The sequence below is a fragment of the Bombus fervidus genome, chromosome 14 (assembly GCF_041682495.2).
Source record: "Bombus fervidus isolate BK054 chromosome 14, iyBomFerv1, whole genome shotgun sequence".
Taxonomy (NCBI): Eukaryota; Metazoa; Arthropoda; class Insecta; order Hymenoptera; family Apidae; genus Bombus; species Bombus fervidus.
Genome location: NC_091530.1, coordinates 6,600,734 through 6,626,501, shown reverse-complemented (window position 1 = coordinate 6,626,501; position 25,768 = coordinate 6,600,734). Strand labels below are relative to the sequence as shown.

The 25,768-nt window shown below is 33.4% G+C and overlaps 1 protein-coding gene and 1 long non-coding RNA gene across 12 annotated transcripts; one reads left to right on the top strand and one right to left on the bottom strand.

Annotated features, from left to right (window-relative positions):
• The first annotated feature begins 339 nt into the window (after positions 1–339).
• On the top strand, positions 340–22,825 carry LOC139994393 (uncharacterized). Of its 11 annotated transcripts, none has more exons than XM_072016980.1 (7): positions 340–576; positions 716–854; positions 2,536–3,768; positions 10,417–10,760; positions 14,265–14,428; positions 21,329–21,513; positions 22,223–22,825. In XM_072016980.1, exons 3-7 carry the CDS (start codon positions 3,664–3,666, stop codon positions 22,517–22,519), a joined length of 1,095 nt encoding a protein of 364 aa, XP_071873081.1. In that variant the 5' UTR covers positions 340–576; positions 716–854; positions 2,536–3,663; the 3' UTR covers positions 22,520–22,825. The 11 variants fall into 11 exon arrangements, with proteins under 11 accessions (XP_071873081.1, XP_071873080.1, XP_071873090.1 ...); XM_072016979.1 differs by having other exon boundaries at positions 340–618; XM_072016989.1 differs by lacking the exon at positions 716–854 and having other exon boundaries at positions 2,892–3,768.
• On the bottom strand, positions 22,694–23,771 carry LOC139994394 (uncharacterized). Its single transcript, XR_011801640.1, has 2 exons — positions 22,883–23,771; positions 22,694–22,825 (listed from the first exon to the last, which is right to left on the bottom strand). It is a non-coding gene; the product is annotated as an uncharacterized lncRNA (long non-coding RNA).
• Between the last annotated feature and the right edge of the window lie 1,997 nt (positions 23,772–25,768).

The window sequence follows — 25,768 nt, the reverse complement described above, 5'->3', positions numbered from 1 at the left end:
TTTAATAGATGAAACATTTCTATTGACATTCTATATGACATTCAATTATATTTACAACAATCTAAAATTACATAAACATCCACATTCTACTTGTTATTCAATATTCAATAATAAAAATGCTATAAAAAAATATGTAACTATATTAATGGTTTGAGGGGTTCTATTAAAAAGAGGATTAAGAAAAGCGAAAGAAATATTTCCATTTTGCTTAATCCTTCTCTTTCCCACTCTTTCTCTATTGTATTTATCTCAATCTAATGCTCAATGTAAAAGTTTTCTGACGTTCAAATGGATCGGAGAGACGATTGGTGTTCTCAGTCGACGAGTTCAACTCTCAGCTGTATGAGCGCGCTGGTGGAGGTTTCGCACTTTGTTACAGGACATATTGTACAGCTTGTGCACCAGTGGAGCCGCTATCGCGGTTCGAGATGCGTCGTTTTTAGTGTTGTTCTTTTCGAAATCATGATATCACGTTTCGACCTATTTTTTGTTTACAGACATTAATGTAAATCGCGTGTAAATATGTGGAAAACAATAATTATTGACTTTATCAGACGTGACCAGGTTATCTGAAAGGTAAATTAACTAGTGCAAGGTGTGACCGCGCGTGATTTCGAGGTAGAGGATAGCTTCTTTCTACTCGACTGCCTTCCATAGCTACTACTGGTTGCCACGAGATCGTTTCGTGTAGATGCGTCTTTTTTCTTTCAAGCAGATCGTCAAGGCTTCCCCAGTGACTTACAGTGATTTAAGAATCAGGTTAAAGGATTACTGATCCTCCCATTGTTTTCGCTGTGAAAGTGTTCGACGCACCTCCGAATGTGATCTGTTGTTTCAAAACTGTGTATACGTGCGTGCGTACCATCCACTTTTCTGTCAATAATTTTCCCTGCTGAATGTAATCAATCGTTTATTTGTCCACAAGTACTGCATCTTTCTCATTGATCTTAAAACAGAAAAAATAATTTCATGAAATGATTTCTATTTCGAAATATTATAGTCGATAATCAAAACATTTCGAGAGATAAATTTGAACAATTGTCAAATAGTAGTTTGTTAAAAACTTTTTATTTCTGTTCTCTTGTCAAATTTGACTCTTCTTCGATAATAAAGATCCAAAACCATTTCATGTTCCATATTATAGGCTGTTTCCACATGCTTGTAAAGAAATTAACACGAACGATCTTTTATTGATATCGAAGTCTTAAATGATTTTTAAATATATCTCTTGAATAAATGATTTTATAAATGATCATTCCTAGATGAGTGAAACATTTGAAATATTCCATGAACACCATTTCGTAAATAAACAAAAGTTTGAAAATGGCGCGCGAAGGCGCGGGCTCGTAAATATTTGTAATTTTATTCGATGACATCCAAATTTTCGGGCTATGGGTTGTCGTACTATCAGATCACGTGAATCATCGTGTGAAGATGTAGAAACACACAAGCGCGAGAAGTACCGTTTCTCAAAACGGTCGCGAGCGAGCGCGATGATAATTTGCAACGTAAACGTTCCCATACAGTTAGTTTCAGGTCAGTTACGAGTTTCATCGTCGACGCTCATCACGGAGAAAATACCAAATTATATTACGGAAATTTTATGCTCATGTAGCGTTAACGATATCGAGGTCGATTCGTTCTTCGCTCTACTCGCGGGGAACAAGTAGAAAATGAGAACAAAGCAATCTTGTCGCAACTTAGATTCGGTCTTACGTTCGGATCAAATAAACATCGTCCTCGATTTCTATAGATCATTCTTTTTAATGGCACATACTTCGAGATATGATAATGTTGGTATTAATGTATATTGTCGATAATGTATATTATCGTATTTGCATGATTACTTTTAATAGAATGTAGTTTAGATATAAATTTATAAATAGGAAAGGTTAGGATGCGTATACAATTTACTAGAGTTAGTTTGCGACATCATAGCACGATACAATTTATTTTTAGAATTCAACATGCAATACGATCATTGGCATTGGTCAGTAACAAACGTTATTTGAGGAGTTCATCGTCTTCAGCACGTTTGGTTATCTAATTAACAAAATAAAGGAGATTTCCTCAAATCGATAGAGAAATTGTCATATTTAATGCAAGCATTAATGTTTAAAATTGGATAGTACCTTGACAAATAGTGTATTCCATTTTAAAAGCGACAGTAATACTCTAAAAGCTTAAAAGTATTGAATTGTATCTAAATTCATTTAAAAATTCTAGGTTAGACAAGTTTTCGTTACAATACACAATTTTGCGTTAACAATAAAGTTTCAACGTGGTATAATTTCCAAATAGCTCTTCGTTATTCCTTTGGATTAGATCAATAGGTATTGGAATTATTAGAAATTGACATAGAAATTCCAAATATCTCAATTCTTGTACGCGAATCGATCTCGTGAAGGAACGATTTTCAGATAAATTGAATGCCAGAATACTTTTTAATATTTACAGTCAAGATCATGTAAAAAAAACAGAGACGATGAAACTCAGAAAGAAAAACATATATCACCGCGCGTTTCCTATTTACAGGTTTGAAACGCGTGACACGGAGGAGAAACAAAATCGAATATCGCGATTTCTTATTTAATGAAAAGGAACAAGAATCATCATTTTATCGCTTTCTCTCCGCACACTTGCCATGAAAAAGCTCTTTTAACATTATCTTGTCGAATAATCTTACTCGAGAAACCTTATTTCGTGACAAATATCTGAAGAAGAATGGAACAACAGGTGCCTATATATTCTATATAAGTTGAGTGGTAACGTGAATGGACTGTAATACTCGTTTCTATCGTCGATGGATTACGAAACTCAGACAATTGAAAAAAAGGAAGGTATCATTGACACGAATTCATTTTCTCTTTCTAAATCTGTGACATCCACAGTGTAGGGAAAAAGGAGAGCAGAAGCAAAAAGAATCTTAATCAAAACCGCGCGTTCAAGTCGAAACACGTTCGAGGGAAATAAAAGACGACATCTAGGGGGAAGAAGATCGAAACACGTTAGAGGAGGACAAAAGCACGCGGTCGTGGTTTTTTAGATACTGTCAGCGAGCGTTGCAAGCGGTGGGAAAAAGTATAGCACGAATGGGGAACGAGAGGCAGGCGAGGACACGAATAGTTGAAGTTGAAAGCCAGAGGACAGGAGAAATGTCTGTAAGGCAAAAATAAAGGTAGAATTATAAAGAACACGTTTAAACCTGTACTAGCGGGTAGCATTACTAGGTGGTAGGGTGAGAGGGGGTGGTGGGGAAAAATTGGTGAATCAGTGGTGGGGTTAGGTTGAAGAGTACGAAACAGAACTCTGAAAGAGTATGAAAGACATAAAGGAAAAGCGATAAATGGAGGATGAAAGAGGAAAAGAGTACACGTAGAATGAACGGAAAGAGAGATACGTAGTACGTAAAAGAGTACTCGATCGAAACAGAGGAAAGAGAAAGGTGTGCAGTGAAAAAGGCACGTATAGGTGTATTATATACATATGTGGTGGTAAGCGAGAGGCGGGAACGTGGATGGGAAAAAAAGGAAGAGGAGGAACAGAAAGAAAAGAAGCGTGAACTGTGAAGTTTTGGATGAAGTGTATGGGATAGTAAGGGAGGTTGAAGAAGAAAGAAGGAAGGTGCGTTACATCCTGGAGTCCGATGTTCAGAGTCGTACGATGGCCGGGGCTCTGTCCGAGAATGCCCCAAGGCCTGTCAGTGTCGTCGCGGTAGGCGGTGCAACCGTTGACAATGCAAGGAGTAACCAGCTTACCAGACCGCAGGTTTGTATCGTTATTTTTATATTTTTATTTGTGACGTTGTTATGTGTTAAACTTGGAATGCTATTTGTCGATCTGTCTACGATAATATTTCATTTTCTTCTATTACTTATCTATTAAACGCTTTGGTACTAGGTATGAATATACAAGAATTTTATTATTTTTTACATTTTAATGCCTCTATTGTTTAAATCATACTGCTTTTGCATACAAGTTATCATTAATTAGATCTCGCCAATAATTTTCTTCGCGTTTGATGAATGTAGATAAAATTCAAAACTTTTATATTTTTGAAAGAAAGATAGTTTTAGACGGACTTAGGTTATGTTTTTCGGGACCAGTTCGACAAATGTATGTGTGTACTCCTATTTCACTTGAGAATTCGAACTGTGTGCTATGTGCTAAATTGCATTTTTCCACGTATAAAACGGTAGAGTTCCATGTATGGGGAATATGTATATCTTTAAATTTCTTTTCGTTTTCTACTGGAAATACTATGGATATATGTAAACAATTTATTTAAATGCTACTTGATCCTTTTTTGCCGGTTGTATTACAATTCCAATTTCCGCGATCTTCTTTTATTAAAAGTTTGCTGACCTTCGTTATTTTCTCCAGCATGTATTATTTTTACAGTGTTGAATATTCATTTCCTGTCATAATGAGAATATTCGTAAACAACTCCATAGAATTCCACTACGACGCCAATGCGTCTTGGAGGACAAGGATAATACCATTATTGCCTTTTCCAAGAAAAGCGTCTGAGAGTGACGTTATATTGATTTTTTCACGTTTTTCCAGCAAAATAGTCTAAAGTTTTAGACTCGAGGTTTTATTTCAAATTATTTTTTAATTCTCAGGGGTAATAAAATCCATAAATCGTTTAATATAATAATATTTAATAGATAATAATCACTTTTCTGATTTATTGGACATTTAATAATAATATTCCTTGTCAATACTGGTTATAGTACTAATAATAGTTGACACGATTTTACATTTAGATGCAAGAGAAACTGTTTGGTAGAAAGTATTGGAGATTTCAAAAGCGTTGGAAGAACTAGGATCGAGGATGATAAGGATAGTCAAATTCGGAAAGTTTTAAAGGATATGTAGGACATGGTGACTCACTGTCAAAGATCGTAGAGCAAGAATAAAGGTCATTAAGAATGAGATAAAGATGGTGAGCCAATTGTTTTGAAGATAGTGAACAAAAATATTTGAAGATCACAGTCATTCGAAAGGGAATACGATAAGCTGATAGTACTATTTGATAGACCAACAAATAACAAGCTTTAACACGTGTATTATCATATTAAATACACGTATTCTATATCTAAGAAACGTATAACTAGAATTACTCGGCTAGTCGAGAATTATGTAAGAATCGAAGGGACGTAATGCGGTTAAGATATAATTCCTAAAAATATGTCGACTCAGGAAATCGAAACCGAAGAAATAATTACAGTTACGGGTACGGTTATGGCTGCGGTTACGGTTACGGTTTTCGATACGCCAAACACTTCGTTTTGTTTCTTCCAACCTAATTAGAGAAACGCCGTAAAGCATTATTACCGAAGGCTATTGGTAAAAAGATTCGTAACTTGACATAATCTTTTTGCAAAATATTCCACTACGATAATGACACTTGTTTAATACATGTAATAAAACCGAAGTTTATGTCTATGATTTACCATAAAAGTACATTTTTTAAGATACGTATCGGTCATAAGTATTTATTAGTATTATAGTATATTATTAGTATACATTAATTTATATGTATAAGTATTTAAATCCATTAAAACCTCTTTACACGTTAAACTTTTTACGTTTATTAAAAATTTTAACAAATTTTATTCAATTTAGTATTCTACGACACAAATACTGTGGTTGTAAATAATATTTATATACCATTGTATTTATTACATTATTCACGTGCAAATTACATTCAAGTATATTTAATTTCGCATCATTTAATAGTACTTTCATATGACTATAAAAATTTGACACCAAAAAAATTATATGCAGACGCAGATTAAAAAACGCTTCGTTGGAAGATATGATTTCCAATAGAATAACTAGAAAAGCATACAATTTATATTAAGTATCAGCAGATGTTCTAGTACTTGTGAGTGGCCGTGTATGTGTACCTAAAAACTTTTAGTCGAACGAAACACCTTTTGAAACGCGTTTCTCGTCAATGCACGTTTGCAAGAGAAAACGATGATCTAGCTCACGGGTTTCAACAACCCGACCTCGAACGTACATATTCGAAAGAGGATTTATGCAACATTTCAAACGCTAGGATACTATTAGGGTCGGAATGCGATTAATTATATTCTCGTACTATGAATGCAGGCTAAAGAAGTTTTTATGTAATCAATCGTCGCGACCTGGATTATAAATTAATCTAAAAGAAAATGATATTATTTCGGAAGTGTAAATATATATTTATATTTATTCCTCCATCCATGTATTGCTGATTTTCGATACGATCGATTCTCTTGAACCTAAGTTATTCTTAAAGCGTGAACGTAAAACCTATAAATAAATTGTTAATCTGTGGTAGTAACGTTTCAAAAAGTGTTAATGTAACATAATACGTTAGTATTATAGCAAACGTTAATACATACATGTATATAGCCCTGATATACATACTGAGGTCAAAAATTAAAGGAGTAAATGCACTTAAATAAGTAGACACCAATTGATGCAACCATTTCAAGCACAATTAGAGTCATATGCATACCGGACGCGTGTAGGCTCCTTTATTAATCTGAATGGATCCTAAAGTGAAAAGGTCTTGAATTTCAGGTTGCAAACGTCATCTGTGGATGGATTTTGTGTCATTTTATTTAAAACTACAACTTCCAACCTCCCATCAAGATTACCTTAGATTATTCTTTGTAATCTCATCAATCATTACAACTCACATTATATCTTCATCCGATTCTTCTCAATTTTAATATACACCTTTTTTATTTATTTGTGATCCTACCACCTGCCTTCGGATGGCTTCCGGTTACATTTCTGTTTATAATACCTTATATTATGTTATATAATCTATCTAACGTCTAATAGTCTAATAATCTAATTTGTATAATAATCTCACTGAATTAGAATTAATTTGAATTAATCATTTTTAATTATTTATTAACTATTTCCAATTAGAATCAAAGCAAACTTAACTAAAGACTCGAACTCAATTCAACTGATTGAACAGCTTAAACACTAACATTTACGTGAACATAAACAATCTTACAGCTATTCTAGTTTTAATATACATAAAACATGTTTTTTCTCTGTGTTATAAATAAATTTAATAACAATATGTTATTGATTGAAATAATCATCATGGAAATTCATCACCAAATTGTGAGAAGATTTTAGAAGTAGTTCATTACAAGATGAATTTCTAGAGCTCTGCATAATTTTTTATAAATCATATATATAGATGGAGACATGTTCCTTCCCTTTAAATTATGTATTTCCTCATACGTCATTCGTTTCAATTTCTTCGATACAAGTTAGCAATTCCGATACTAAATATCGGTAATTAATAAACAGATTTTTAACTTGATTTAACTTGATTAATAAACAGATTTATTCGTTACGTTCATCTTATTTTGGCTCGTGGAAACATCCCTTAAATTGTTATTTATTTATTAAATTCTCGATACAGGGGAATTTCTTATTTAAACCATTTTTCGGACTCCATAGTCTCCAATAAAGATATTTTATGAGATATGTATTTCCACCCCTTTATTTCCAATAATACGAACCATTGTCGATACGTATTGAATATTTCCCTGAATATTACTTTTCATGCCAGTTTTATGGCGCTCGACGACTATAGTTTCCACGTGTTCCCGTATTAATCGCGTTAATATCTTTCCGTATTTCTATTTTTCATTCGCACGAAGCGTCACCATAACGTATATTTATTCAAATTATTCCATCATTTGCGTGCGAGCTTGACGCGTCCAAGACGCATAATGTAATAGACTCTAATGTACTTTTGCCCGTATAGCATATCGCCAGTTCTTGAAAAGTGAAGAAAAAGAAGAGAAAAAACCAGATACGTGATCTCATTAACTCTCATTAACTTTACATATACAGCGACTTTACTGAAAACTTCACTGATTAACGAACAAGAAATTTATTCAGAAATGGATAAACAGTTTGTAATAACGAGTTAATTTGTTGTCACGAGTTAATCTGCGTTGGGTAAAATGTTAATCAGTAGGATACAAGTTGGATAAAATATTTAAGTTATCAATTCTTAAGAGTAATCATTTTCAGACTGTGCATATTTATTTATTATTTTAATTTATTTATTTATTATTCTTAGTCCGTGCCTTTCGGCTTTGGACGAGTTTTCGGTTTTACATCTTTTATCTAGTCACGCTTTTACCTTTTCTCTTATATCTGTCTAACTAAACTTTGCATACTTTTCCAATGTGTCTATCTCCCCTCTTATCTACTCTGTTATATTGCTGTGCATATTTATATAAATTCATATTTTTATTGTTAAGGTTGTTGGATGTATGTGAATACAAAGGAACGCGTGGATAAATTGTAAGGTAGAAAATATATATATTTTGAATATTAAAGTGTAAGTACAGAGTTTGGAATACAATATGAGCTAGTCCAAATCCGCACGCTAGCAGCGTTACCCTACGACTGAAAAACCCTGAAGCCAACGTTGCACGTGTACCGCTTATGGTTTGCCTTCGACACAGTCTTTTGTCTATGCGCTGTCGATGGCTTCAGTGCTTGAGAAAACTAAATACCAGATGTACAGTTTTCTCAGAAGTGGCGACCACTTCAACATTTATAAACACTAAAAGAATAGCATTTAGTTAGGTATTTGCTTCGATTATCAAATGTAATAATAATAATAATAATTTGTACTTTGGATCTATAGCCTATTACAAGGAGATTGTTGCATTTTTATTCTTCGTTTACACTATATTACGTTCTTACATCGAGTTCTTAGTTACTGTATTATATTGCTATTTTATTCTTATATTACTATTACTATTATATCATATTACTTAACTCTTTCTTTATACATAATTAGTACGTATCTATCCTAATGTATGCGGTATAGTGGTATATTATATACGTAGCTATATCTACATCTATATGTATTTCCATATGAAAGTATGTTTTCCATACACATATCAAGGTTTATCATTCATCTATTGGATTGGCAACTAAGTGATTGCGGAGTTTGTCAATACCACCTAATGACAAAATCCGCAATCACTTAGTTGCCAACCCAATAATTGTAAGCACAGAGCTTGTGGTTTTTACGGTTGACTGCCAAATATAACAATAGCTGCTATATGTTTGCATATTACATGCATTCCGCGAATTAAATTTCCCACAAGTGCATAAAAATACGCGGTCTAATAATTTCGCTGTTCATTATTCTTCTAGAATACTTACTTATTTTGGTTATTTATATTTGTTGTATAACCGCTTATATTCGTAGTAGAATAAAAAATTGATTAATAATCCGAGAAACACTTCGAAAGTGTTTAGAGTCGAAAGAAATTTAGAAATTGTAATTTTTTAATATTCTTATAATATTTCATCATGGATAAAAAGAGAATACTTTACATAAGAAGAAAGATCTTTTTATCGTTACACTCTCTCTCTCTATTAATTTATCATCTTTAAGAGGCTGATTATCTCTATGAGCAAACTTTCTGATATTTTAATGTAACAAGATTGTTCGACCACCTATTTCGTTGTCACCTCGTATACGTATGTATTTTAAAGGTTAAAAGTGAGTGATTACGTAGTATGTAATAAGGAACGGAAATCACGAAATCGTGATTAGAATGGGAGAGAACGCGCGAAAGTGCAGTGGATATAGAATAGCAAAAGGAACAATTTCGAGTGCGCCGGCTGTCACAAATGCAGGATGCCGTATTATGTGCACAGGTGAAAATTCAGATTACTATCGCGAATTCGCACAGCTAGTCGTATTTTCCTCTAATTAGCAGAGAAAAATGGATAATGGGCTAGGAAAATCTTTTTTTAAAATAGAAAGCGACGTCTTTGAAGTTACTGGAAATGTGAAAGATAGTAAATACCACGCATTCAATAGCCAAAGACAGTATATAATAGATTTTACTTTCATGCCAACAAATATAGATAAATTACAAAGTAAAATACACGGATAAACTCGTTCGTAGGTCAGAATATTATGATAACTAGATCGTGAATATTTAATACGCAAATGCATATTTTCATTGACTCAATTAAGAAATAAAACCTAATAGCAAACCGCCTGTTTCGCTAAATATCATAAGATCCACTCTATTTTGGATACTTCATGTCTTTATATACTTTTACCGTTACGCGATGTATTACGTTCATTTGTACATTTCTGAATTTTTCTTTGAACGCTTGAACATTCGCAATCTAAGCGCAACCGATAATTTTCTAATTTTCATCTCGCCATTGATAATCCCTGTCGCGTCTCTTCTCCACAAGCATATATCAATATTCTGATATATTCGTATATCCTGCTAAAAATTCTGAAAGGAACATTGTACACTTGAAATAATGGAAAAGTAGAATTCGCAAGGAGAATAAAGAAGATGAATAATTTGAATGTTTCCGTGAACTTTGCAGGAATCGCGGGACAATGCGCGGTCTTTCACTTCAACGGAGGCACAAACGGAGCTGCCGCTGCAAAATGGTCCAGAGGCGTTGGAAGATCTCGACGGCGTTCGCGGTGCTCGTCGAAGAGAGAGGCGATTGCGAAGGCAACATCGTCGAGCCTTGAGATCATGCACGATGCCACCATCTTATCCTGGGACATCGACGGGATGTCAGGCTTCCTCTACAGCGCCGGGTGTACCTTTGGTCACTCCCACCAGAGGATTTCTACACCTTCCACCGCCTCATCTGGGCCTTAGGGGTCTTAGTCTTGGACTACCGTTTCCGGTCTCTACCAGCGTCTCTGCTTTTGGACGGTAAATATACAAATATATATTCGTTTTCTATTATATTGCTCGGAATTATTCGAACAACTTTGAAAGTTGATAAATGCCGATGAATATTTGTGGTTCTTCAGGTTTCGATCAGATTTTTATTATTACGTTGCGCACTGTCCCGACGTTCGGTGAACATTCCAGTCTATTTCTACAAGGCAGACGTGAAAATATTTTCCCTCTTTTGGAAAACGATTTTCCCCCGTGTCTATCATATCCCCAGGAAAGCAAAGGAATATCGCAGCATCTTTGATTTCTGTTCAACACATTTCATTGTGTTTTTCTTGGAAGTTGATGGATATTGTTTGAATAATTGAATTTTAACACTCATAATGAGACACAGGATTCTGATTTTCTATAATTTTGTATATTTTTGCCGTAATGTTACATATACAATTCCTCATAATAGTATCGTGTATAATACACCAATACCTCGTAAAAACATTTTTAACTATTTATTTTAAAAACGTTGCAGGCTTTCTAAATCCTGGACAAATCAATGCTGATATTTCATAATTGTGTGTATATAGAATATACCTTATAGAAAGAGTAAAATATATAAGCATAGAAAATGAGTTTGGAAAAGCAATCAGATCCGTACATTAGTGAAACGGGCGATGGTTTGTCTACCGTCTGCCACTCGTGAATTCTTCTCCTGGTTGCTTTTGACAATGTGCGAACGCTTCTGATACACGACTTTGTGCTCTTTGCTGCTCCATTACGAACGTTTCTTTTTGAAACGTTTTCAAGTATGTTCTTCGACGCTTGTCGCACGAGTCTCGCCCCGTTTTTACATTTCTATATATATTACAACGTCCCTTTGAACTTTGGGCATTCGTTCAACCATCGCATAAAATTATACGTGCTTATTTATTTGTTGACGTCAAAGGAATCATAAAACTATGCTATGCATTTCCGCAATCGAATGTTATGTAGTTGCATCTGAAAACTAACGTTTCATCTTTTTCCTGATGTTGCGCAAACACTGTTTGTCAATTATTGTTAGAGTCGTTCTAAAGTTACGTTCACATATATACAAATACAAATACATATTTCATAAGCTTTAAACATATGTATACAGCTTGTACATATTATTATTTTCCAGTGTATTTCTTGTAAATGGTAAATTTGTGAGAAACATATGAAAGGACAAAACTTTACTATCTTTTAATGCAATGGATTAAATAGATTTTTTTTAATTTGTTATGGTTTTGTATATTCTTGATTGGTGACAAATTATTAGCATCGTTTAGGGTTTAGGATTAAAATAGTTATTTAACATTTAACCATGGTTTTTACGTAATATCGAAGACATAAATATTTATAAATTACGTAATGAATATTGCTTTTTTTACATTAATAGTAACTTGTTGCTAAACTTGAAACCAAAAATAACTCGATGAGTGAACTCTAATCAAAGCGGATCTTAACTGAAAGGAAAAATAATTATGCAAAGCTATTCATAGAAGAAGGAAAATGAATATATTTATTCCAATAATTGTACTCTAATACTAGTTACTATCTCAAAGAATTTCTCTATGGTGAATATTGCATTGATGTTTTGTCTATGTATTATACATACAAACCGGGTATGTAACAGTTTGTATAGAATATATTTATCATTCAGTTTTACTTTTGAATATTTGTGGCGTGTTTTTCATTGAACAGGAGATCGTATAGATTGTATCAGCATCTTCTAAATATATATGTTACTGGTATCATAAAATTATCCTAGCAAACCCGATTTAACTTGATTCATAGCAATCAATGTATTCATCTCCCACTATGCGATTAACCAGTTCTTACGACTGGAAAAAAAGGGTAAAATAGAGCTTAGATCATGGAATTGATTGCTTTCACTATCGTTTGGCAATTTTTGATACTTTAGCTTTTAAAATTAGTAACAAAACCGCCGCTTCTAACCGGTTGCGGAAGACAACCTGTATAACTTGTACAACTTGTGTAATGTTAGATTGCCACGTACATTTTCACTATATGTAGAACGTTTTCTACGATTCTACCAGAATAGTTTATATAGATATTTGCATTATTACACACTGATATTCATATAGATAAATAAACCATGTACATATGGCTTATTTACATCTTTTACACACACTATTTTTGATAGTTTGTTAATACTTTGATGAATTGTGAATTTCACATTGCCGGCCATGGGTATTTTACCATTTATTATAATTCTCGCTGTTTTATTATAAATCTGATATTTCATCATTTTACATATACACAGCATAAAGTAAAATTTGTTAGAGTTTTCGCAATAAATAAAATAAATGACGAGTAGAATGTCCTATCATAATACTTGTGGTCGGTAGTGCGAGTCTACATCCAATGTTACAAATAATTAGTTGTACGTTTCTTGCGTATGTACTTTAAACCTGTCACGGCAGACAACTTTGCAATCCATTGATAACAAGTACGAACAGTCGCAGCACTTTCGCCAAGTGTGAAACCAATGTTTTTTGCTATGTCCGTTGCACTATGACGAAGTTAAAACACGTAAAGTATTAAGTAAATGTCTTACATTTTACATGGACAGTAGCCATTTCAGACGCAAGAAACCTTTCTGGAGACTAGCTACTAGGGTAACGACAAGTATCTTCTGCAGTCTTCTTTAAGCTACAGCGTCACTGTTCATATCGACAGTTTTAGGATCTGTTCTCTTCCTCTGACTTGGTCCTTTATTAATAATTTCATTGTACCATATGATACTCTAATTAAATATAACGTATAGCATACATTGTGTTATAAAATTAACAATTTCTACAATCTCACGTAATAATTTACATTATAGAGTTATTTAATTTGTAATTTACATATATCTAATTCGGCAAAATCTTATATAGATATTGGAATTTCAACAAATTTGTTTCGTGTAATAAATTTTACACTGTTGTAAAGTTACACAGCGATCTGATAAGCACATGTGTATACGCATATTCAAATTTCACTTGCTTTTACGAATATAAGATCTCGTCACTGTCATCCAACGTATTTACATAATTGTTAATTGGAACATTCGCGCGTTATTCATAAAACTGATGAACCAGTCAGCCGTTGCGACCTTTCTGAAAATTGCGTACCTAAAATGCGTCGCAAAAAGTAAGCGACGACGACTATACTCGTCAAACATAGCATATGTGTGGCTGTTATAATATAGGATTAAGTTGTAACGAAATGACTGTCTTATTTTTTAATTTTATTACTGACAGAGCTCGTCATAACGCAAAATATTGCCATTTCTTCACGACGAATTATTTCGTCATTTACTGGTCAAAAATAGCTAGCTGGTCAAATAACAGATAAAAATTAGTTTGGTAGATGAGAAGATGGACATAGCTGACGATGGTAGCGGAGCGTAAGCCAAGCATAGTAGAGGACAAGCGTGTCGAGCGACTTGCCAACTTACCAGGAGTAAACTTACGTGTCAGTGGGTCATTCCAACGGTTGGTTCTTGTCTTGCAGGGATGCAGTACCGAAGCAGTGTTGTGGCCTCGGTTCCCCTCCTGTGCGTTGGTCCATACTGGGTGTCGGAGTAGTTGGCCTGGTGTGCGCGGGTGCTGGTGCTCTGCTGGGGGCCCTCAGGGCTTCTGGTCGCGATCACATCGCTGTCGCGCTGCTTATGATCGGTAATGAATCAAACTTTTCTCATGTCACTTGATTTATTAGCTGACGAACAATTTTTACGTTTGTATATTTGTATACGGTGAAAATAGAAGATATCCGAACGCCATTGCACTTACTATAGTATTTACAGGATTAATTAATTAGGTCCAAGTGTATTACATTTCGTAGGATCTAATAGTACTTGCATATGACTACAAAAGTTTGATACTATGAAAGTGGAACGTATAGAATCTGATAAGAAAGCACTTTTTGTAGCCACTGTATTCTCCTGAAAGATGCTTGAATTTAGGATAATCTTTTCGCATCTGTTTGATCTGTATAGGCATTTAAATTTATACACACGTATATTTTTACATAGGGTATAAATTTATGCATTATATATGTTATATTTTTATATGTACTGTCATCTATGAGTATTTATATATCTAGTCCTTACATTTATTGCTACGTTCTAACAAAATTTACTCTGTTTTGTATTTTATGCTACAAAGAATATTTGATAGGTATTTTTTAGCAGGAAAATCTTACATGTATAAGGAAAAGACTTAGGTAGAGTGGTTTATTAAATAAAAATGACACTGTTACCAAGGAGAATTCATTTATGTAGAAAGCATTTAACTACAACTAGATTATTTTAGATAATTCTAACAATTTACTTGGGAAATTTACTTAAAAGGTCCAAGAGAAGTTGGAAAATAATTTTAATATTAAAGACGTTAAATAAATATCTAAGCTTCCCGTTACTTTTTATTGTTTTTATCATTGCTAGGGAATACTGGAAGAAGGGAATATTCACAATGCTTTATATCTTTTGGGCATCAGTCGACCGATGATTTCTAGCGGTTTTAAATATCGCATATTTTAGTACAAAAGAATCCTTCATTCTTTGTCTGCTCCAACTAGTCTTTTCACAAAGTACATTCCGTTTCGGTAAAGAACTGAATAATAGCCAAAGAGAACATGCATACATTACCGTACAAAAGTTTAGTACTATCTAATCTTCCATTCTACGTTTATTCTACAGTACAGTACAGTGTTATCATCAGAATAATCAAATAATATTTATCTTGTATGTTAGTAAAATCTTTTTGTTGATACATTAGATAGACTGCAAAGTACTTCAGATTAGGTTTGATAAATGTTTAAGTATAGATGCTACTATGCCATTATCTCTTAAGATCATTTAAATATTGCCTTTAAGAGCGTTATTGTTCAGAAATTCCCTTGAAACTAAGAAACATCGTAGTTTGTACTTGTTCACAAATTTAATGTTATTATTATCAAACAATTGCTTCGACAGGTGTATTTCGTATATTCGTGTCACGTTGTTCTAAGCCTGGTGTAACGATTCCGAAGAAGGACATCTGTTTCGGAGAATACATGGTCAAATAAGACTTGGAAAATCTTTCATCATTTTCCCAACTCTAATCTTCAAATCTCTTTTCAAGTATAAAGATTGAATAGGATGTACAGAGATATTTCCCAATAAAAAAAATTGTTTACAATAGAGAAAAGTTTTCTTAGGGAATGAAGTGTATGGAAAGAAGCGAGTATTATTCTCTTATTACGGAATATTCTCAATGCTTTGCATAATACGTCTGCGAGGAAGTTCATTTCATGTTAAAAGTAAAAGTGGATAATCTCGTGGAAGATATATACACAAATCTAATAAAAATATTTGTTAGGTCGCGAAGCGCGCGATAATATTTGTTAAAAATACTATTCACAAGACTTATTGAATATGATTGGACGCATCATAAAGCTATAAACTTTTATTCATACACAGCGAATTTTTTAATTTGTCAAATAATTAACAAACTACTTGCTGTGTAAAAAGATATTTGAAATAAAAATTGAACAGTGTCGTAAGATCAAATACTATACTTTATAACGCATTAACGAATACATTCGCTATTAAAACGGCTAGCATTAGTATTAGGCTATTTATGGCATATGGAATTAGGCTGATGTCATATTTCCTATATTTATCTCATTTGCGGAACATTTTTTTAGTAATCTGGTCCAATTATATTTTCTATGGGACTAAATTATTTGAGCCTTAATATTTACATAAGGAAATGTATTTATCCAAGTCCTGTCTTACCGTTTTATTTTCTACAATAATAAAGTTTCGAATTCCATTGCGTTTTCGCGTAACACGAAATTCAGCTCGGCTCAATACCCACTTAATAAGCCCATTGGATTTAACGGTTCGTTAATGCCATTGAATCGAAGAAAGTAAGCAATCTCTATCCTCATAGCCCGGGTACTATCGTGTGAAATTGGTTCAACACTTTCACAACGGGAAATCTAGAGATCTCCAGAATATCTACTCTTACTAAATTTTGGACGGATTAAATTACTGAAATATTATATTTATAAGTTTTGATGTTCTTCTAACAGCGAGCTGAATTATTCTGAGTTGTAACATGCTTGAAATATGTGCGAGGTGTATTAAAAATGCACAAAATACTAAATAGAATATTTTAACTAATTAATAGTATCAATGATATGGATATCATTAATGGCATTAATTCATTGACTTCTAATTTTTAACGTATAGTATAAACGTTTCGACTGATTTTCTATGAATATTGCTTTTCTATGAATTACAAAAAAGAAATATTTAAAAAAAAATCTTCAGATCTCAATTTTCTATGTATATTGGTACTCTATAAATTAAAAAAAATATGCACGAGTTAAGAATCTCCACTCGAGAATATTGATTAATCTTTTCTCGATGGTGGTTTTCCATAAATCGAAATTCTATGAAGAAAGGGACTTTTGAAACACGAAATATCGTACATTTTTTGAGTTAAAAAGAATCTCCTCTCGATTTCATGAAATTCGTACAAATTCGATCTTATGGTCCCCTAAATGGGTAACATGGTAGCTGACGGGTTAAGAACATTTTACGAGACCATCGCATCGCATCGATCCGTTTCCCTGGAGATTTCTCAATTTTATGTTCCGCGAATCTCACGGTCCCTCCACGTGTAGTGTAGGCGTACGATCCCTGTAGGTTAGCGCGTTCTTCCATTGTGAGAGGCATTCTATGCGGGTCGCAGGTTACATGCCCACGTTTAGAAAGTAACCAGTTGCCAGCACGGTTCTCCCTTCTTTCGTATAGCGCCACGATCGGTCGATCTGGTCGACCAACGGGCCCCTTGCGGTTTCTCGTTGCCGTTGCTCCGTATTTCATAACTTCTTTCTTCGATCCTCCGTGTTCCTTTAACATTTTTTTTTTCTAGTCCCTCGTGCTTTCTTTTTTCACCTTCAACGCACCGACTGTTGCGCAAATTTTGTATACTTTACATATCCTTTATATATTTTTTTATATTTTTACTTCGTATTTCGCAACTTCTTCCCTCGATCCTCTGTATGCCTTTAACATATCTTTCTTATTTCCTGGTGCTTTCCTTCTGACTTCTCCGCGAATGTTTCATATATAATATATTACATAGTATATTAGGTTGTCCGAAAAGTTTCTTTCCTTTTATACGGAAATAATAGATGCACATTTTTGTCTTATATTATTTTATTGAATTATGTATGATCCATTTTGTTCTATTACACTGCTCTATGTGCCAGCTCTACATTTGGCAGATTAGGTTTCACGTTTGTAGAAACATTGCCAGATAAAGCAACTGCGTGCAGATAGTGAAGGACGCTTTTGGGACAACCTAGTACATGTAATGATATAATAAATAATACAATAATATAATACGTACAAAAAATATATATTTTGTATACATTTGTATAGAGCGTTTCATTTTTACCTTGCCAAACCTGTGTCAGAACATTCTACGATTAAAAGCAAAACGAAAACGTTATACAAAGGCAGGGTCGTAAATGCTTCATTAGTAGAAAGTCACGATAAAAATAACAACGTGATAAATGACTGGATTGTCGTTCGATCGATTGCTCATGTTTACCGAAGTTCTTCAAAGTGTCGACCATGCTCGTAAATTGCCATCGTTGATAAATTGACTCTACTGCCATCTGAATTTCATTTTGATTTTCTCGAAGGCAGCATAAATCAAGCAAGAAACCAGTCGTCTATAATTTTGATTCTATGTTTATGTAACCTTCTTTCCTCATTCTTAATCGTGAAATATACCGAAACCATTTGGCGGGATAAAAATGAAACGTGCTGTATATATTTTTGTCCCCTGTTTCACATCTTCCCTTAATCCTCTATGCGCCATTAACATTCTTTCTTTATTACCTCGTTTCTTCTCCTTTGCTTTCTCATCTTTAACACACCGACTGCTACCTGAATTTTATATCGATAACTAGTAGATACTAAGAGCCTGAATACGTAGATCGAAATATACTACGCCATAAAATTTGATTTTCGCAAAGTACTATATATCGTATTCGCGTACTTTATCCAAATCCCGTGCGTTGATGAAAATTCGCTAGACCGTGAAATTTATCTTAATCTAATCATGCTAATTTAACAACGTGGCTCACCACCGTGGGAATCGATTTGTTAACTGTTTTAACGAGATCACAATTATTATTCGTTACGCTTCCGCGGAGTTTTTTCACTCGGCCACTAAATGAATTTGATATCGGAAAATGGAACAATATGGATTTTTTGTTCGGTTATTTAGTTAGACGCATAGTTTCGTTCATAATGGGATATATAATGTACGTAAATGTACAGTGTAGTATACAGTTTTGAAAGTTTATTTGGTTGAATATTGTCATTCGACGAGGTCGTCGATCAATTAATATTGAAATTAATATATTTCCCGGACTAATGGATTTTCGGAGTGACAGCAGTAATCACAGGTATATTGGGACGCTTGACATTTGGTATGAATTGATGAATATTAAAAAATGTTTAATATTGGTAATATTAAAAAAAGTCTGATATCGATGATGTTGAGGAATGTCCGATATCGATGATATTAAAAAATGTCTGATATCGATGATATTAAAAAATGTCGAAAATATCTCAAATGTTAAAAAGTATATACAAGTTGAGTGACCTCGAGAAGGGCGTAATTTGATACCTTTAATTTTTTCATAGAACGCATAGAGAACATACGATGGTCACAGATGTTTCTTTTATCAAACGAAGTCGTATATTTTTTAATTCGTTAATCTGTACGAAAATCTACACGAAAATACGAACATTTAATACGAAAATCTATTACCTTGCCGGATATTTTAACTTCAATTTGTTACATTCAACGTATGAAATACAAGAAAGGATTTTATAAAACATACTTTAACTTCAATTTGTCAGATTCAACGTACGAAATAAAGAAAAGACACGAAGCCGTATTTTACGTTACATTCCACGAACTAAAGTCAACAATATCTACGAAACTTTATGTTTCTTCGACATAATAAGTAACCTGATACTATTTTTTTTATAAGGAATGCGAAGATGGATCTATTAAAAAATATGTAATTCCATTTAGGAACACATCGGTGACCATGTAACGCTATCATAATGCCATTTAAAAAATCTGGTCACACGCGAAATTATGTCCATCTCGAAACCATTCGACCTGTATCCGATTTTTAAACGATTTTTTTTAACGTTATCAAAAACAAACGAGATATTCCAGGTGATAAAGTTAGATAGAGCCACCCTATATATGCATTTATGAACGCTATAGGTTAGCGTATCTAATTAAAAAAGTAAATGCCTGGAAGCCGTGTATCGAAGAGAAAATAAAATTTTAAATGCAAATGATAGGAAATGCGAGTAGTAAAGTGCTGTATAAGTCGAGCGAGACGAAAGAAGATTGCAGGGTCGAGTTAAGAAATTACAAGGATTAAGACGAAAAGAGTGGAAAAGATATTTCGATGGCCGCGAGGGAAGCGCGGCTGGGTGTGGAACCGCGAAAGCTTGGATCATTCGTTTCCTCCAAGGATGTTTTCTTAGCTCTCACTATTTTCACATGCCACGACTCGTGAGAACACGCGACAATGTTTAACGACCAACGTCATCTTTGCTTTTCCTGCCCGCTGCATTTCACTCGACTTTTCACTCGTTCGTATGCTCGTAATTTAGCTAGACCCCCGCTTCTGACCCCCGTTTCCTTTTTTTTGTTATCCTTCGAGTTCGTCCATTGCTTAACTCTTTGCGGTTCGAGCCATGTTTCACATTTCGATATTTTTTCGATATTTTTTCGATATTTCGATATTTCGATTTTATCGCATGTCATTTATATCCAGCGAAATAAATTATTAGAGACCGTTCACACTCCTGTGTAGTTATACATTTTCGTAGCTACCAGCAGCGAGTCTGCGTCGTTATATTTTTACTAAATTGATTTTTGATGTAAGAGGAATCGATTTTACGCACTGAAAATAAGCGCTTTTTTTTGTAAAGCGCATCCATTTCCGAGTGCTTCTACAATACATCGATCAGCGTTCGGGATTAATAATTTATGTTCTGCGATACACATAGAAATATATTATGTTAAACCGGTTTCAACGAAGCTCGATATAAAAAAATTACGTTAATCTAAAGACACGATTGATCATGTTCATTACATATGTATGTATAACTGAATTCAATAGCTGGATTAAATTCTTCATTGTCTAATTACTAAAATGACTGTCATGTTTACAGTAAAATAATTTATTCAATTGTGATTTTAATCAAACCTTTAGTTAACCAATGCTTCCCTGCTAATGTTATAAAAAAATAACCGAGATCGATGTCGTTATATATGTTTAGATGATTTATAAAATAGTCATTTAACAAACATTTAGTTTCGGTAAGAAAAGTATATTTTGAGACGATATATGTATCCTGTTCTAGGTATAGGAGTGGTTCTGGTAACAAACATTTAGTATTCGAAATAATTAGACAAACATTTACTTTCGGTAAGAAGAGTATATTTTGAGACGATATATGTATTCTGTTCCAGGTATAGGAGTGGTTCTGGTAACTGTGAGCGCTATAGCGTGGCGAGTGACCAGTCGAGAAAATTGTGGCAGTTTCTTTGGTTTCACGGGGATCTCGAGCAGGATCCCGCCGGCGAGGCCAATTCATCCGTACGCTGCCATGATTTATCCGGAATTCCAATTTAGAACGCCACCTCCCAGTTATCAGGTGACACTCTAAAATTGTCTTTTACTACTTGCGAGCTTGATCGATTTCCAACAGATGTTCCCTATCTTCTTTTCAAATTAGATTTATATTACCCATTTATAAAACGTCTTCAACACCTCTTCGTCTTTCTCTCTTCTTTCTCTTCATTTCCTATCTTCTTTGTTTTTCTTTTTCACTGAGCGAAGAAATATAATGAACTTTTTATAATAATAAACGCAAAATTGTATTTCATGAACTAGTATAGTGATTCATCATCACTATGATATCATCACAGATCTCTATGATTCTGAAACGTTCAACTGTTAACTAATTATTATTCTGCAACATTTGACTTTTGCTATTATGTTTTTCCTATAACATTTACTATGTGTTTTAAATTGTTATTCTTTTAGATTAATCAGTCGTTTCCCTAATAATACGTTATAAATTGGATACTGTCGTTTTACATGAAACCCAAAAATCTATTACGGATAGCTACACTGCAGATTTTTATGAAAGTTTATATTTTTGGAGCTGAAACCTACATAGAAATTTGTTTCGTGCATTAAAAATTATAGGGTATACCATTTTAGATATTTTGTATATTTTTATGTATTCTACAAAATTTGTAGATTTTTACATCTTTAAATTTATTATAAACGCATAAAAATCCGCAGTCTACAAATACCATAGAAAATAGAGAACTTAAACATGACTTGTTTAATTCCAGGCGAGTATGCAAGAGTACAGGCTTCGACTGCTCCTTCTGGATCGGCTGCAGCCAACGTCCTCACCTCCGCCGACCTACAGATCCAACGCTGGAAGCATTGTGACTCCCGGCACGACTAGAGAAAGCAGACCGCCGAGCTATTGCACTAGATCGAACATTGCATCGAACACGAATGTCACGCCATCGAAGAAGGACGCGAATCTGGTCAGGATCGTTCAGACAGAATCAGAACCAGTCATTTTGAGCGGTGATCAAACACCTCCAGTAGCAGCTGTCGAAGTTCTTGCGCATCTTTGATTCATTCCCATCGTTTTCCTGTAATTACGCTATTTATCGTTACTGTCGGGATGATATTGTTGCAATTAGTTTAAACAATGGCGTTATACCGAACGATTTAATGAAAAGAATAATGTCTATCGTGCAATACAACTATTAGATTGTTCCATAAGCAATGAACATTTTGGAAGATGATTTTTAATATCAATTATCGTGATTGTAACCTTCTTTCCTAACCATTAGCTTCTAAAAGTCTTTTATATTCTAACAGAGCATAAACCTTCTCTTTTATGAAATCTAAATGTAATGAAGATTTTGGAACATGATCTTCAATGCTAATTATCATGATTGTAAGCTTTTTTTTAACTATTGATTCCCAATGACTCTTAATGTTCTATTACGACGCAAGTCTTCCCTTTCATGGCCAAAATTGTCTAAGAATATTTTACTATTCAGGAAATTTGAAGCAAGTAGCGCATATAAATGAATATCAGCTATTCTCCTAAAAATTAATTTAGCGACAATACAACTTATGGAATGATCTGACACATCACTTGTGTTCATCTTCTTTAAATACTATTATCGCACAAATAATTCGAGTTATTTTAAATAATGGTAGATATCTGTGAATATTAAAGAAGTGTTAGACGGTGTAGAGTTGCCGATGGAAGAGCAACGGACTTTCTCTAAGAATGAGGTTTGCTTAAATATGTAACGAAACGGTAAATAGAAGCGCTTTTGCGTTGCGCGGCTGCTGAAAGAGTCGTGCCATTTGCAGTCGCTGGCAAATTAGCGTTGCTTCCGGTCAAAATGTATTATTAACCATCACATAGGACTATTATCATTAGGTAGGTGGTAAATAGGGAAGAAGAAAGCAGCACTAATGACAAGAAACCTAAGTATAAGCGTTTAATTGTAAGGAAATATTTTTGCAAACGGTGATGAGGTGGAATAATACCTAAAATCGGAGGATTTTGAAGTATTGTATTATCGATATGAATATTTCGTTGCATAAATATTTTGAAAGCTTTGAGATGCGAAATCATGTTACTTTGATACCCGTTTTAACGTGTTTCGCCAAAAGCTATGAACCTAGAAGATATACGACTTTTGTTCATTCGAAATGATTAAGAAACCGTAATCGTCTTAGAGATATATTTATTCCGTGCAAGGGGAGCCAATATTTCTTGGATTATCACTCTGTATATAACAACGTTGAAATTTACTACTGTATCGTATTTTCGATTTTAGATTTGTAAAATATTCGCGAAAATATAGATTATGTATATTCCGAAAGGATGCGTGAGATAAAACATGTTAATAATTTGTATCCTTAATGTGCCGGTAAAAACTTTTAAGGTCTTCCTCTTGTTACAATTATTCATGTCAGATTTATGAAAAATGAAAATTCGAAAATTCGATGAAGTTATTAATTAGTGTATACATAATAGGCTTGTAATGTACTTGGAAATATCGACATTGTTCAAAAAATTGTGACATACTATAGAATGGTCTTGAAGATTAATCATTAAGATTGTTCGATAGTACGTCTCTGTCAGTTTTATCTTTTCTATCGGAGTTTGAAATTATTTTAATACGTGTATTGGCCAAGCCTGTTTATATAAATGATAATATTAACAAAAATTTTAAATCTACATGAATTTGTCGAATTAGCAGGAAACATGATCTATGAGTGACAAATAAATAAAGTAGCTTTAAAGATAAGTGCTGCCGCTAGCTTTAACGCCATACGGTTATATTTACTACTCGCTTAATTATTGTGACTTCTTTCGACAACGTATCGTCGAAAGAAATAAAAGAATCTTGTGAGTTGCATACAACAATATATACATATTTTTGTAACTATAATTTGATGGTTAAAAACAAGTATTATGCGCGTTACGATACTGTTGGTTTTGATATACAGTAATAAAATTGCTGTTGTTTCGATCCATAATATTATAGCTCTTTAATATATTTTTGAAAATGAAGATTATTTCAATTTAAACTTTAACGATTCATTTAATACAATTGGACAGACCACACATTTTTTCAAATATTGTACAGTCTAAGGTAAAAAGAAAAGAAAGATTCTTTTGTTATTAAAAAAAGTTAGCATCGTGAAATATTTATAAATTATTATTACACTTATATATTATATTAGTTTGACTTATATTTTCTTGTTAATTCTGTTTTTAATTTTTCAAACTTATGGTAGCATTTATTATCATCGATGTTAGCATCGATGTCGAAAATATTTTTAACATATTTTGAGGAGCATATTCTATATAAACTTAACATTTGTTTCTCGATGAGCTATTTTATATTATGTGGCTGTCAATTTTTTACTGTATGTACAATATCGACGGAAGTAATAGTAAATAGAGTTGTAAGAGTGGTAAATACGAAGGCAAGAATTTCGAAAGGCGGCCTTAACCAAACTCGCAATGATTCGTGATATGAGAATAGATCAACTAAAAATCATCAATTGAATGAGTATATTGTTCCTTGATATTATTGTAGAACAATTTGTATATATACGAGAACAAATATATTTATCTGACTTATTTGATCCTCCTCGTGATACTGTATTTCCATATTTTTACAAAAATCGTAAAAATTTTGTATTTGGCGTTTTTAAAAAATGAAATGTTTGGCTGTCATATATATAAAAGCTGATAAAACTGAATGTTCATTACTTGTAACCCCTTACTAATAAATAATATAAAGCATAATTTATCCTGCATAGATTCGTTGCATAATAAATAGTACTTTTAAATTAACTTTACTTGCAACTACACTTATACAAGATATTGTAACTAAAATAGGAAATTTAATAGACTGTATTGACCATATGAAAATTGCAGATATAGTTTCATTAAGCTATCAACATTAATTCTTTTCTAAATGCTGTTTGTGCGTTGCTTGGCCGATAAAGATGAAACGATTTTTCTTGTGCGAAGATGACTGCTAAAAATTGTACAAAAGCTTATTGTACAGCGCAGCATTTTGCAGCGCATTTTTGAATAGCCGCTAAGTAGTTGCTTTTAGCGGACTCTGTATGGCGACGCCACTATCCGACATTTGCGCGGCATCATAAGGTGGCTGGCGTGCATAAAATATTAACTAATTATAACAATAATAACAAATGTACAAAAGCAACTAAATATGTATACTATATCACTGACGAGGTACAGAATAGACGTAACATTCAATCCTTATTCGTGTCCCACGTTTTGAAAATTACTTGAGCCCTCATATCATCTCTAT

Bases quoted from the DNA above. Each gene is read 5' to 3' on its own strand.
- LOC139994393 (XM_072016989.1), top strand. From the start codon at position 3,664: ATGGCCGGGGCTCTGTCCGAGAATGCCCCAAGGCCTGTCAGTGTCGTC. The intron at 10,761-14,264 runs GTAAATATACAA...CTTGTCTTGCAG, and splicing joins AGCGTCTCTGCTTTTGGACG to GGATGCAGTACCGAAGCAGT. The intron at 21,514-22,222 runs GTGACACTCTAA...GTTTAATTCCAG, and splicing joins CGCCACCTCCCAGTTATCAG to GCGAGTATGCAAGAGTACAG.